The 13315-nt window shown below is 43.8% G+C and overlaps 1 protein-coding gene across 4 annotated transcripts; it reads right to left on the bottom strand.

Annotated features, from left to right (window-relative positions):
* Window positions 1-1432: 1432 nt before the first annotated feature.
* dbpb (D site albumin promoter binding protein b) lies at window positions 1433-13269 on the bottom strand. Of its 4 annotated transcripts, none has more exons than XM_026999193.3 (5): window positions 12786-13269; window positions 12234-12522; window positions 8504-8968; window positions 5649-5896; window positions 1433-3802 (listed from the first exon to the last, which is right to left on the bottom strand). In XM_026999193.3, the coding sequence occupies exons 2-5, from the start codon at window positions 12418-12420 to the stop codon at window positions 3587-3589; spliced, it is 1116 nt and encodes a 371-aa protein (XP_026854994.2). In that variant the 5' UTR covers window positions 12421-12522; window positions 12786-13269; the 3' UTR covers window positions 1433-3586. The 4 variants fall into 4 exon arrangements, with proteins under 4 accessions (XP_026854994.2, XP_081552516.1, XP_081552517.1 ...); XM_081696390.1 differs by having other exon boundaries at window positions 12872-13269; XM_081696391.1 differs by having other exon boundaries at window positions 12234-12282; window positions 12786-13268.
* Between the last annotated feature and the right edge of the window lie 46 nt (window positions 13270-13315).

Genomic DNA, 13315 nt, shown 5'->3' with positions numbered 1-13315 from the left:
ACCCTTTTTTGATGACCACCACACCCTCTGAGACACATACAACCACAAACTCTTCGTCTCTGTGCTCTTTCTGACTCACATGTATCCAAATATACTTGTTTGCGATATTGTTCCTCATTAAATATATTTTACTGTGTGATTGAACATCTGTACAATAACCACATTATTGTGTACATTTCTCTCATAGTAGAGCGTTAATTTACATGACAAGAGACGCTTCTTTAATTCAAATATTTTATGCTATAGTTAAGGAGGGTTCACCTAAGGCAATGCACAGAAAGTAGCTTCACTGTCAAACTAAAAGATATTATGTCACTTTTCTAGTCTATTCCCAGTCCATGATTGTGGATTTGACCTCTGCCCATTAGAAAGTATTGCTGTCTGTCCAGCTATGCATCCCCTGGGCAAATGGATGAAAAACATTGCTCTCTGGAATTATCGGTATTCCGTAAAAATGATTAAAAAGTTCATAAAAAACCATTGTTGTTTATCGGTTTGATCTTATCCTCAAAATGCCATACACTTCCTGTTTCAGTGGTGTACAAATATGAGGTGACATGTGTCAGGTTCTCTGACTAATCTGTCTAAATGACAAATGTCAGAAAGCTTTAAAAGTAGTGGAGACACGCTGGGCCTTCTTAGAAAGTGGCGCATGATGCATGTACCCCTTTGCCCTCACACACAGTGAAGGACATTTATCCAAGATCACACGATCACAGTGACAGCTGCTGAATTGCAGGTTCTTGGTTGATTACATCATCAGGTCACCGAGACCCTCCCGCCACGGCAGTAAATGGCTTAACATCTTTCCAGAATATCTGTCCTCATGGAATCACAAATGTTTGTGCTTAGTGCTAACTAAACAATAATGTAACCCTGACTGACAAAAATTAGAGATGGGTTTAAAGTAAAAAAAGAAAAAATAGCCATGCAAAATAAATGTATCAGTAGATATATGTGATATTTATCAGTAGATATATGTTGTTACAGGACTTTTGCTTCCAAAACCCACCACTTGTTGGGATAAATGACATCATGGAGTCTGTCCAGTTCAAATATTAAGAGTTCTGTATTACAGCACAAGCCAATTCCCTTGGCTAGGGTGGGTGTTCTCAGTCCTTAGTTCTATTTAGGCACATTTAATTGCTAAATAAATGTGAAGACTGCTAATCTAAGAAAATGATTGCCTGTAGTGTTAAAATGCATCACTGCCCATCAGCAGTACAGCAGTCTATGATGTATTCACACCTGATTTGTGAAGAGCAGCTGATACCACCATTCAGTGAACTCAGAAAGAGGGAGATTGATTAACATGAGACAAGGTAAATTATGCAAGCAGAAACATGTGTGATGAATGAATCTACCATTACCTGTGTGGTAAATGTAATAAACCTAAAACCCTTAAAGACAAAAAAACCAAACAGAGTCTAAGTTTGGTAAATAATAACAATTGTTTATTTGTGTTTTCAGAGAAAAGACTACATTCCCCTGCAGTACTTTGGCTAGGAGCAGTGTGGTCGTTGATTTATTAGGGTAGGTGGAATTCAGAGAACAGGAGTCACAAATAGAAGATGCTGATAACCATCCTTACAGTGAAAGGGTGGAAAGTAAGAACTACGTTACCCAAAATCCAGCTGGGGAATCACATGGTCACCAGTGAGAAAACAGCTGGCACTAAGCAAAATTGATGCAGTGCTCAAAGACACAGATCCATCCAAAATAAAATCCCCAAAAATAAAAGAAGAAATAAAACAATGAATGGAATGTGTAAGCAGATTTTTATGATCGTCTAGAAACAGTAATTTAAAAAAAAAAATGTGGTTCAGTTCCTCCATAGGAAAACAGTTTGTGGTCACCACTGGCAACAGATCAGTTCGTATTTGTCTCAGAGGTTCTTCAGCACAAATCCACCTGGCTTCCATGACAACACTTCCTCTCACAGAGGAAGTGGCATGAAATCCGCACACGTGAGGACACTATCACCTCATAGAAACTTCAGAAAGAAAAACAGTGAAACTAAACAAGAACAAAAAGTTTTAGCATATTAAAAGTACTAGTACTAACAATCATAGATCAATAAGAATTCAAATATCTAAAAAGGCTTTTTGAAGAAAGAAACGTATGGAATAGAAGTAAGAACTCAAGATTAGAGGCGTCTGGAGTCGCGGGTCGTGCACCAGAGGCCTCCCAGCTGCAGAAGCAACTAGGCTGGGATGCCCAGGACTGTAACAACCGAGGCTCCGTGAGCCACTCTGTAGTCACTGGGGCTGCAGGCATTTACTACTGCTGTCAGTCAGTCGCAAAACCCAGCATCATCCTAGTAAAATGGAGACAGGAAACCCAGGAACACCTGTAAAAGCACAATCATTCTAAAATGTCCACATGCAAACCTGTTTTAAAAATACACCATATACCTGGGTACAATACAGACAGTATTTTCTATACAACCCAGTAGGGGCAATTTTGTATCGATGTAGTACAGATCTATGCTTTGCACAGCAAGGATAGTTTCTGCAGAAGGTTCAAGTACACCAGGGATTTAAACACTGTGGCACCCCCAGTTATGGTGACTGTACTGTAGGAACTGAAAACCTGGATGTCTACTGTAGTGTTAAGCTGTGTGGGAGAGAGGATGGAACAAGATGTCTGTGTCCCAGTACCAACGAAGAAAGGAAAGTGAGCACATGTGTAAAGACTCATTCTACGGTCAACACTAAACACAAACATGGTTTAAAGAAAGAAAGAAAAGTGGTTCATGCGTGAAAGAGCAAATCTTAAATATCACAATCCATCTTGTTCTTGCTCACTCTCTCCTTCCCCTCATTACAACTACCACACACACACAAAAGCCAAAATCCAATAACGCTCCCACCCTTTTGGAACTACTGACCACATACGAGTTGGAATTCAAAAGTCAGTCCTCCTGAAAACGAACAAAGGTCTGTTGTTGCTTCTCCCTGTGGAATCTCTTAACGCTCTCTGGCTTGGCCTCTTCCTTTACGCACAGGTAAATGCTTGATTGAATCCATTTATTTATTTTATATATATATATATATATAAAATTTTAAAAACAATTTAAAATCATTTTTCCCTCCTGTTACTCCAACATTCCTCAAATCCAACGAAGTCCTAACCCCGGAGTCCCATCTCTCCCTCTCATCTTTTAGAATTCCTCTCTCCAGTCCTCATTAAGTGCTGATGGCATATCGCATACCAGTTTAATACAATTCCAAGTTCCTGCCGTATTTCTACACGCCTCCTCTATGTCTCAAACGGCCCTGCCATTATTACAGAAAATATCAGCTCTTTTCATATAAAAATATACATTTCTCTCCATTATCAAAAACACGTCACCCAAAGCCAACATTTAATTTCTTATCAGGAGCAGAAACGTTCTTGTTCACCCTGGGAGGTAAAACCAGGCCTTTGTGTCGAAGTCCCTGTGTCACGCGCTCTCTGTCCACGTCTCTACTTCCTCTCTCTCTCTCCAAGCGTATCGGCTCGTCACTGTCGTCCTTCCGCGTGTCCAGCCGCCTGCGCGCGGGCCCCTCCCCCCCCTTCCCTCCTCCTCGCGCCCTCCTCTTCCTCACTGGTCGCCATGGCGACTCTCATACTTGTGCAGGATGTTGCGACAGCGGCCGAGCTCCTTGCGCATGTCGGCCACCTCCTGCCGCAGCGCGGCGTTCTCCCGCTCCAGGAAGGCGGCGCGCACCGAGATCTGGTTCTCCTTCAGCCGCCGGGCGTCTCGCGAGCGCTTCGCCGCCTCGTTGTTTTTCGAGCGCCGGCTCCAGTATTTCTCGTCCTGGGGTAAGAGGGAGACAGAGGGAGAGTTGGAGAGACAGACGATGAGAGACGAGGAAGACAAAGGTTTCAGAGGTGGCAGCAATTACTGACAGGAACACATGATCTGAACGTTCGGCACACACCAAGCTCCTCGCTTTGATGTGTTTTGCTGGGTTTAATGCACAGCATTCGGTAAACTCTGTAAATTTCAAAAGCAGCAAAGGCAACGAAGAACGAAAATAGTAGAGAAACAGATAGAAGTGTGTGTGTTTGTGTGTGTGTGTGTATGTCTGCGCGTGCATTTGTGTAAATGGTACTACGCAGTAGTAGGGGAAGAGAGTCAGAAGCATCTCTAAAAAAGGAGAAATAAAATGTCTGGGATGTGTCTCTGCTGCAGTTCGGAAGCTGGCGTCGCCGTGCCAATAACACCCTGCGGCTCATTCCGCTGCACCACGAGTGCTGGGGAGCAGCATGCTATTCCTGTGACCCACACCCATTACACAACTCCACTTCAAAAGGCTTGCACACCTGTGCTAGCACTTGCTCACGCTGACACACACACACACACACACACACACACACACACACACACACACACACACACACACACACACTGTTCTAATGTTTACACAGCAGACACTATAAAAGAAGCAATAAGTCATTTTTTACCATTTCTACCAAAATGTAGCAAACAATATTTATGAAAGTGATTTGCTTATTTTACAGTTTTGAGATGCATTTATTAAGATGTATGATTTATTATTTTTGCAGTTTTGAGATTTTTACAGTTTCACATGAGATGAAGAATCAAACTGCTTTCTAGTGAATGACTGAATGAATGAAGTTATATTTATAAAGCACCTTTCAAGGAAGCCAAGGTCACTTTACAATTAACACACGGCTTTTACATCCAGCCACACACCAAGGAGAAGCGGCAGCCTTCACACAGTGTACTCTGTACTCTCAGCTTCATCCCCTGAGGGTCTGAACTGGGTGTACATAGGGGAGAGAGGACACCATGCAGGACAGAGCACCATCCACCACTGGGTGTGCAGACACAATCATTCACACACTAGTACAAGTTTATCAGACATGCAGACACATAGTCATGAACACAGACACACACACACACACACAATTTATTCAGGATAGCAAATTGACCCAACCTCCATGTTTTTGGACTGTGGGAGGAAACTGGAGACCCCGGAGGAAACCCACGCAGACACGAGGAGAACATGGAAACTCCACCCAGATAAGGACACGAACCCGAGATCCAAGTGCTGAGAGGCAAACATCCTAACCAGCAAACCACCATGCTGCCCGAATGACCCAGTTTGGGCTTCACAGAGCGGGACCCCTCAATATAGCTGGCCATGTTTAAATGTCCAGGCCACTAGGTGTCAGTACAAAGGCAGTTTCATAACATGAAGAAGAATAATTGGAAAAATGACTTTAAAGCTATCTGAAGTTCAGCCGTGAGTGTGAGCTGGACAGGGTCTTGAAATGCAGCAGTAAGGTGAGTGTTTACCTACCGAAAGCTTCTGTAATGGCACTCTGTATGCAGGACAAATGTTCCACCTTTATCTCAGATTAAAGTTAACAGAACCTAAATATCTGAAGTAAATCTCCCAGTTACATCAGTACAGCAGTCCTGCTTAAACAGTGGGTGAAGCTGCTTACTCAAACCTGCTGAGACTTGTGAGCCATAATTATAGCTCACCTAGCTAACAAAACACAGAAAGACGGTGGTTAGACGGGGAATTTGTAGAATAAATATGAAACTTAATCATGGGAAATGAAAGCACGCTTGCACAGAGCCACGGCCGTCTGCGACGGAGTGGCGAGTCGCCGTGCCGAGCTCGTACCTTCAGGCTGTCGGGCACCAGCGTCTTGCGGGCTTTTTTCACCATGGGCTGCGGTCGGAGCTCGCCCTCGCTGAAGCAGTGGCGTCGTGGGTCGAACGCTTCCCGACCCGGGATGCTCGGCAGGGCCACGTCGGGGGGGTCTGGGTCGAAGGGCGCCAGGAGGTCACCACTGGCAGGTCCGGGAGGGGCCGGGATCGGCGGGCAGGAGGTGGTGGAGGGCGTGGGCTCCAGGCTGCCCTGGGGGGCGCCTGAGGACGCGAGGAGAAAATGCACGGGTCAGCGGCACTTACCGTATGCTGCTGCTGTAGCATACGATTAGATATGATTAGAAGGGCAACTAAAGAAGACAGATCCTGGCCCTTCCAAGATGGGGTTGTTTTACTGTCCTCAAGCACCCAAGAAACAGAGAAGCTAAATACAGTGTCCCCTTCTAATTCGGTTCCACCCCGAGAACCTGTTGTGCAAGTTTACTATTGCAGTTCTATAAAGTACCACCAGGGGGAACCAATTGGTTAAAAAAAAGGCAAAACATGATAACCACTAACTCCAATAATACAATAGCTGCTGCTCTACATATGCTACAAAAAATATCTTAAAACTTGTTTGTTCAAACCGTCATATTTAAATTTCATATGAAAAGGTAACAGCAAGCAACCTACACAAATTCAGAAACGATAACCGAAGTCCAAGGCCAAAGGCCTTACTGAAATATTTCCAGATCTCTCCAGGGATATTTTATTCAACAACTGCTGGATGAACAGTGGAAAAAAACCAAATCTACCTGCTAGAGGGGAATAACTTACATAACTCCACCTCTTCACATCAGACTTGGCAGAATGGCACAGAACAGACTCTTCTGCATTTGTTTGATATTCTTCAAATATGTGTGGATATTTTGGAAAATCTTAATTTTTTTTTACAATAAGAATCACCCTCCCATAAACTCAAATTTCTTTTGTTTCATCTATCCCTCTCACTCTCCCTCTCGCCCACACACCCACGACAAACACACTCTAACAGTAGTACTTAGACTCCATTATGCTTAAATTAATACTCATTCATTTGCAAGGGCTTAGAGATCTCCTAAACTGTACTGCCTTCTTGATTGTCTCGTTTAAATTAATTCCCTAGAATTATCATGCTGTTAGATCTAGCATCAGTAGGTCATTCATCCAAAGGAACTGGTGAAACAAATAACATAATATATCTAAAAGATGAAATGGATAAATCTGATTAGAATATCATAGTAGATTGTAAAGATATGGCTAGAAATAATTCGTCTACACTGCATCTGTAATCTTTAGATCGGTCTCTCGAAAAAAGGTTAGCAAACATTTAACAGTAATACAGACTGAGATGCTGCTTCTCAATTTTGTCTCCTTTACGCTCCGGTGGACATGCACATGCGCACAGAGCTCCAACCCCCACTCCTGTTGCCCCGCCCCTCTCCCCGCCCCCTCTCTCCGCCCCCTCTCCCTCACTCTGCTCCACTTGTCCTCGACACGTGATGGAGTGCCTGCACACGAACCAAGTGTGCGAAAAGAGGAAATTTGAAAAAGACAGGATTACAAACGCAGTCTTGCTCACACGCTTGTTCATACGTGTGCACGTACATGCGCACACACTTGGGCTTCTTTTCGTTGTTTCCACTGGCAGCTATACCATTCTCTCTGTTGTTAATTCTCTATAGCTCTTTGCATTTTTTCCCCTCACGGTCTCCTTCTTTTTCTCTTTATCTCCTGCTCTGGCCCACTGTCAGCATGTAAGACTGATAGCAGTGTACTTACTGTACATTGCATTCCAAACCCAACCCAATCTTAACTGCTTTATAACACACAGGATAAACAAGAGCCACACACACACACACCCACACACACACCCATTCTACAAAGTCTTATGAATTGATCCTTTCAGGATGGTTCAGGTTGCTGTAAGCTTATTGTGCTTCTCATAGTGACTGCCTGGATCCATTCAATCCAAAGGTTCAGTTTCAGAATGGTCATAATTCATGCATCCACTTGGAGTGATCCGGGTAAAATAACAAAATATGTGTAAAATCCGCAAAGAATTTGCAGTACTGGAGAAATATACTAACTCTAGTGTTACCTGTGTATGAAAAGCCTACAAACCCTGAAACCTCTTAACATTCCAAAACCTGCAGGTGGAGAAACACACAAATAGATACAATTTAGCTGCCCTTTCATCCTGACCATTAAAAAGCTCCTATGGTATAATCCCTTCAAGAGCTCTACAGTTCTGAGTGATACACAGACACACATCCACGGGATTACCGTGTGCAGTGGAACCCAGACGGCCACATATCATTCTGGCGCCTTGATTCCTTCCTGGACAGTTCATTCCCGTCCTCTGATAAGGGCCTTCCATCAACAACACAACAGACCAACATCATGTCCAGTTCAACAGCATATTCACACTGAGAATCATTATGAATGGGATCGCAGAGTCAGATTATGTGTAATCTGAGAATAAAATAACTTGAAGGTCCCATTTTAAGAAACTGATGAAATCTAAATGAAACTGGATAAAAAAAAACTTAAAAAAAAACCTGTATGGTCAACAAGTGGCCTTAATAAATTCTACCTATTTGATGCCATACTGATACTTCTCATCTTCTCCTAAGCATGTCTGTATATGTGCTGAAGCTTTCTTTTCATCAACCGAATTTAGACACTGCAGGCTGACCGGTCAAAAAACACGCCAGTTCTCATTTTGAACTTAAATTTATCTCATGTCTCATCACTCTGATGTTCACATCGGTCAACAAGGAGTCAGAGTGAGAACCATTTGCATACTCACTATGGCCCATTAATCCTCTGACCAACGGCCAAACTCACCGTGCAGGGAGCCGGCGACTCCCAGCATGCTCGGCGATGCGTGCACGTCCAGGCCGAGCAGCGAGGGCGGCGAGGAACTGTGCGCTGATACGGGTGAGGAGGAGGAGCAGGATGGGGGTGAGGCGTTGGGGCACTGGGCACTCTGGTTAGGGACGGCGGACTGCGAGCTCTGTGAGGGGACCTGGGCGGCGGCAGACGAGCTGGAGGCTCCGCCCGCTCCGCTGGCTCCGCCCATGCTGTTCTCGGTCAGAAACTCCTCCAGGTCCATGTACTGCAGCTGGAAGAGGCTGCCATCGCACTGCAGAGACCGCTCCCACGGCGACGGGCCCAGGAAACCATTGCTGTTGGCGCCGGGGAAGCCAGCCACGCCTGTGCCGCTGCCATCTGGGACGAGGCCGCTGGCCGTTCTGCTACGGGCGGGGCAGTGTCCCACCGGGTCTTCAGCAGCATCCAGCCTGTCCTTATCTGAGTCAAAGAGAACCACCTCAGAAGTCAGCAGTCAGGCCTATCTGATCTGCGCTGAATTATTACATCAATAGCTGTGTGAAATCCTCACTGTGTCACGGTGTGTGTGGGGAAGTGGAGTTAATAATATAAAAAGATGTAAACAATACTATCTAAACGGTCACTAGCAGCTGTATTTCACTCAGCGAAGCTGATGCAAAAAAAAAAAAAAAAAAAAAAAGCTAAATAAACAAGCCGACAAACAAAACGGAAGAAATGTGAGTTCTGTCCTTTTAGTGTCCCACCTGCTGTCTCTTCTTACTACATTTTCAATGAACTCAGTGATCTTACAAGATGGCACTGCATGAAGGTGTAGAGACACTATAGAGATGCATAGAAAGATGTCCAGTTACTATACCTGGACAGATACTAAACAGCACCTGTGCAGTAGCATCACATGCCTGGCTGTTTTTGTAAACATTCCTGTATGCTAATTTTTAGTCCTACAGATATATTGTTGTATTTTATCTTAAACAAATCAATGATAACTCTGCTCTATGTGCAGTACCAGTTCAAGACCTGTTTTTGAACCTAGCAATGTTTTTAAAATGACCAACTACCTCTGGAGCATATTAACAACACTACACCTCCACGTAGCCTTCACATACTCTCACGAGAGCTACCTCTACAGTGCCAACACACATATGCCTTTTGACCAACAAACATTTCACCAAACGTTCTCTTTATGAATGCATTTATTTATTGCTGCGCTCCTCCACAATAGAAAAGAAAGAAAACTGCAACAGTATTAGTATACGAACAATATTACGCATTTATTTCATAATATACAAACTATAAATGTCTGTCCTTTGTTTCACTTTACAAAGCAAAGCTTCAGTTTCTGTAGCATTGTGAGAGGTTTGTGTACCCTTCAAAATGATCTGGATGTCTGCATGAATGGCTCCTATAATGTGATCTGTTCTTCATGCAAGTCATTATATTACAACAAACATCACCTGGCAGTGCCAATCTTCACTGAACAAAATGGCTGAAATATTTATGTTCATAAGTAGCATGTCCTCGTGAACAGTGAAACCTCCTTTACTGGCAGCAGCCTCAACCAAACGCCTTCTGTAGTGGCTCATCAGTGCAACGCAGCAGCCAGAAGCATCGGAGCTTCTTGGCTCCAGTATATTTTGGGGGTTTCTCTACAGCCTTGTACAGGCCTCCGCAATTCAAATGGACCGAGTTAGGACCCTGAATTGGACATTCCAAAAGAGAAAAAAAAACAAAAAAACATTCCTTCTCTTTGAATCACTGTTGTTTTTGACTGTGTTTTGGATCACTGATATGTTGCATGTCGGGCCCAGGCCCGACTATACACCACACTCCACAGTAGAAATGAGACTTTGGTGTTGGTATGCAACAGTTTGCTTTTTCTCTACATACCAGAACGTCCTATTCTATAGAACATTTTTCCAGTGCTGCAAAACAACCCGATCTTTAGCACACTTGAGACAGTGAACAATATTTTTTTGTTGCTGGACATCGGTGGCTTCCTCTGTGTTTATCTCCCATCAGTCCCACCCTTGTTCTGTGCATTTCTTTGTGTTGCACGTTTCGAACGCAGACATTACTGCACGCTCGAGCCACCTGTGGGTCCTTAGCTGGCACCCTAGGGTTTATTCCCTTGTTTGAGCATTCTACTGCATGCCCTTGCACTCATCTTTGTAGGTCATGCATTCCTAGCGAGAGCAGCAACAGTGCTGAATTTCTTGCATTTGTAAACTATCTGCCTGACTGTGGACTGCTGGAGGTCCAAGCTTCCTTTTGTAGCCAGTCCCATAAGCTTAAGCAAAGCTCTGCAGGATTTTGTTGCAAAGATCAGGTGGCCCAACATCACGGTATGGTTACCTGATCTTCACAACAAACTCCTGGAAAATTTTGCTTATATATTCCATCTGAATAGAGTGGAAAACCTGACTCCAGTTATTATCCCAGAGGTTCACATATATTTTCTTTCGAAGAACCTATGTGTTTAAACCATATTTCTCAACCCATATTGCACTGCAAAACCATGTGTGTTTTTAATAAGGTTTGTTGATTATTATGACTTGCACTACATTTAAAAAGCGATCAATGCAGAAACTCATTCCAAAAATGTTCACACACTTTTTGCCATATCATGTTATTTTCAGCAATATTTCCCAATCCCAGTCCTAGAGATCCCCCTGCTCTGAACACCGAGTGACTGGAACCAGAAACCCATGTGACATTGAGGCTACATATAAACATCGCTGTGAAGCCTTTCCCAAAAGCATGCAATTTCAATCAGGCAAATTCTACACTGATTTTAAAACCCTTCACCAAAACACTCACCAAGCCATAAACTGAACTCACACTGGTGTAATGAACACACTTTGTAAGGCACACACTGTCTTTGTAAGGCACAGCTTTAATTAATCAGATATGTGATCTACAGTAGTATACATTTAAATGTATGAATGTACAGCCCATGGTACTTCTTAGCATTTTATGAACATCTTGTCACCAACTATCAAATAGTGTTTTCATTTTATGAAGCCCAACAGTCACTATTGCTTTAAAATATCTGTATTTTAGAAATAAGATAAAATTCAGTGTACTGGGCTTTTTGTGGGTATAAAATCTCATGCATTTGACCCATTTTCCAAGACGTCTGTGTCACTTCTCACCAGCTGTAATGTGGTTTACAGACACCTCCATGTTAACTGCAGTGTCATTTTTTGTGTGCGGCCTGAACATTTTCTCACTACAAACTCCGATCAGCTGCAACTTTCCACACCCATGTTCATAACCATTTCAAACACCCCCATGCCGCATTACATCTATATCTGCAACACATTTTGTAATAGAATTCTCTGCATTATTACCATTGTTATTTTCATAGTCTACCCGGTTTTACATCAGGGCTTTTTTGTGCATACCTATTCAATTTGCATAATAATGTAATAGGTATGATACTTTCTATGAGCCTATGTTTACTTTGCATTTAATGTCATTCTAATTTTAACAAGTAAAGGGTAAAAAAGGTCAGGCACGTGCCCCCCAGGGCCCTCCAACTGACTGGCCAGGAGACAAAAACCCAGTCATGACACCGCTCGGACTGGCACACAGTGAGCAGTGGACAGTGGCACACAGTGGACAGTGAGCATAAGACCCAGCTCGGCTAAACTGCAACCGACTTATTCTATTAAGACAGTGGCTCGTGTTGCAAAGAAGCGGTGGAGTCAGCGTGCGTCCTCACCCTTTATGTCACAGCAGCCTTTGAAGCGCGGATCGGCCTTCATTGGGAACTGCAACAGGGATTTAAGATTAGCCACGGGGCTCATGTGTCCACCGCTGCCTGCCTGGCTAGTGCTCCCAAACTGCGGGCTAGCTCCGGCAGTGGGCAGGTCCGGGGGAAGCAGTTGTGAAAGCGGCCCGGCCATCATCCAGCGTCCGAACTTGTGGTGAGCGCTGAATGTTTGACGAGCTCCCTACCACTCAATGCACAGACGTCCATCCATCACACGACGCATAACGGGGAAAAACAACTGCAACGCAAGTTAGGATCGGTTCACACTAGATTACTGACTACAGAGCTAAGAGACTACGTGTAAACAAGAATGTACTCAAAATAGCCAACATTAGCAATGGATTTTCACACAAGTTCGTACATTGCCTAATAAATATGAACACTCGGCCATATTAATGCTAAACAGAGCCTCTGATGAGCACAGCCTACTATAGCCACGCACAGGCTAAAGAGGACTGTCGACATACGGACAGTCGCTGGTACTCGTATTGGCAGAATTACCTTCTCGACATGTAGGAGCTCACATAAAGAGTGTCATTCTGTGTGCATTAGGTGGTAGTCCACTGGGTAAAATGACTTCCACTTACTCCGAAGTTGCAGATATAGCTATAGGTCTTCGTCAGCACAAACTTTGCAAATCCAAATAATTCGGCGATGTACGTCCATACACACCGCACACGCCTGTCAGATATAGTCTGTCAGGTCTTGCAAAAAAAAATTTGCAGGAGAGAAAAAGTTGGTCGTGAGAAAATAACGAATGAAGATCCCAGGGAGGTGAAAAAAATAATACGCACCGATACGCATTAACTAAATAAAGAAAACGACATCGTCCCAAAAAATAACAAATGAAAAACAAAACGCGAAAACTGCAAAACGCGAGACAGCTGCAGCTGCGCGGCGCGATTGGTTGGACGTTGCCGTGTTTTTTGCCCCCATCGCGCTGTCGTTTCTTTTTTTCTCTCTCTCTCTCTTTCCCTCTCTCTCTCTCTCTCTCTCTCTCTCTCTTTCCCTCTCCCTCCCTCTCTCTCTCC

The sequence above is a fragment of the Electrophorus electricus genome, chromosome 14 (assembly GCF_041902795.1).
Source record: "Electrophorus electricus isolate QZ-2024a chromosome 14, ASM4190279v1, whole genome shotgun sequence".
NCBI classification, from domain to species: Eukaryota; Metazoa; Chordata; class Actinopteri; order Gymnotiformes; family Gymnotidae; genus Electrophorus; species Electrophorus electricus.
The sequence above is the reverse complement of the archived record's forward strand: the minus strand, read 5'-3'. Positions and strand labels throughout refer to the sequence as shown.

What these genes read in the sequence shown, in the direction of transcription:
- dbpb (XM_026999193.3), bottom strand. Translation starts at nt 12,420, where the DNA reads ATGATGGCCGGGCCGCTTTCACAACTGCTTCCCCCGGACCTGCCCACT. An exon ending in AGGCTGCTGTGACATAAAGG is followed by an intron (nt 8,969 to 12,233) that starts GTGAGGACGCAC and finishes TCTTTGACTCAG; the next exon opens with ATAAGGACAGGCTGGATGCT. An exon ending in TGGTGCCCGACAGCCTGAAG is followed by an intron (nt 3,803 to 5,648) that starts GTACGAGCTCGG and finishes CTCTTACCCCAG; the next exon opens with GACGAGAAATACTGGAGCCG.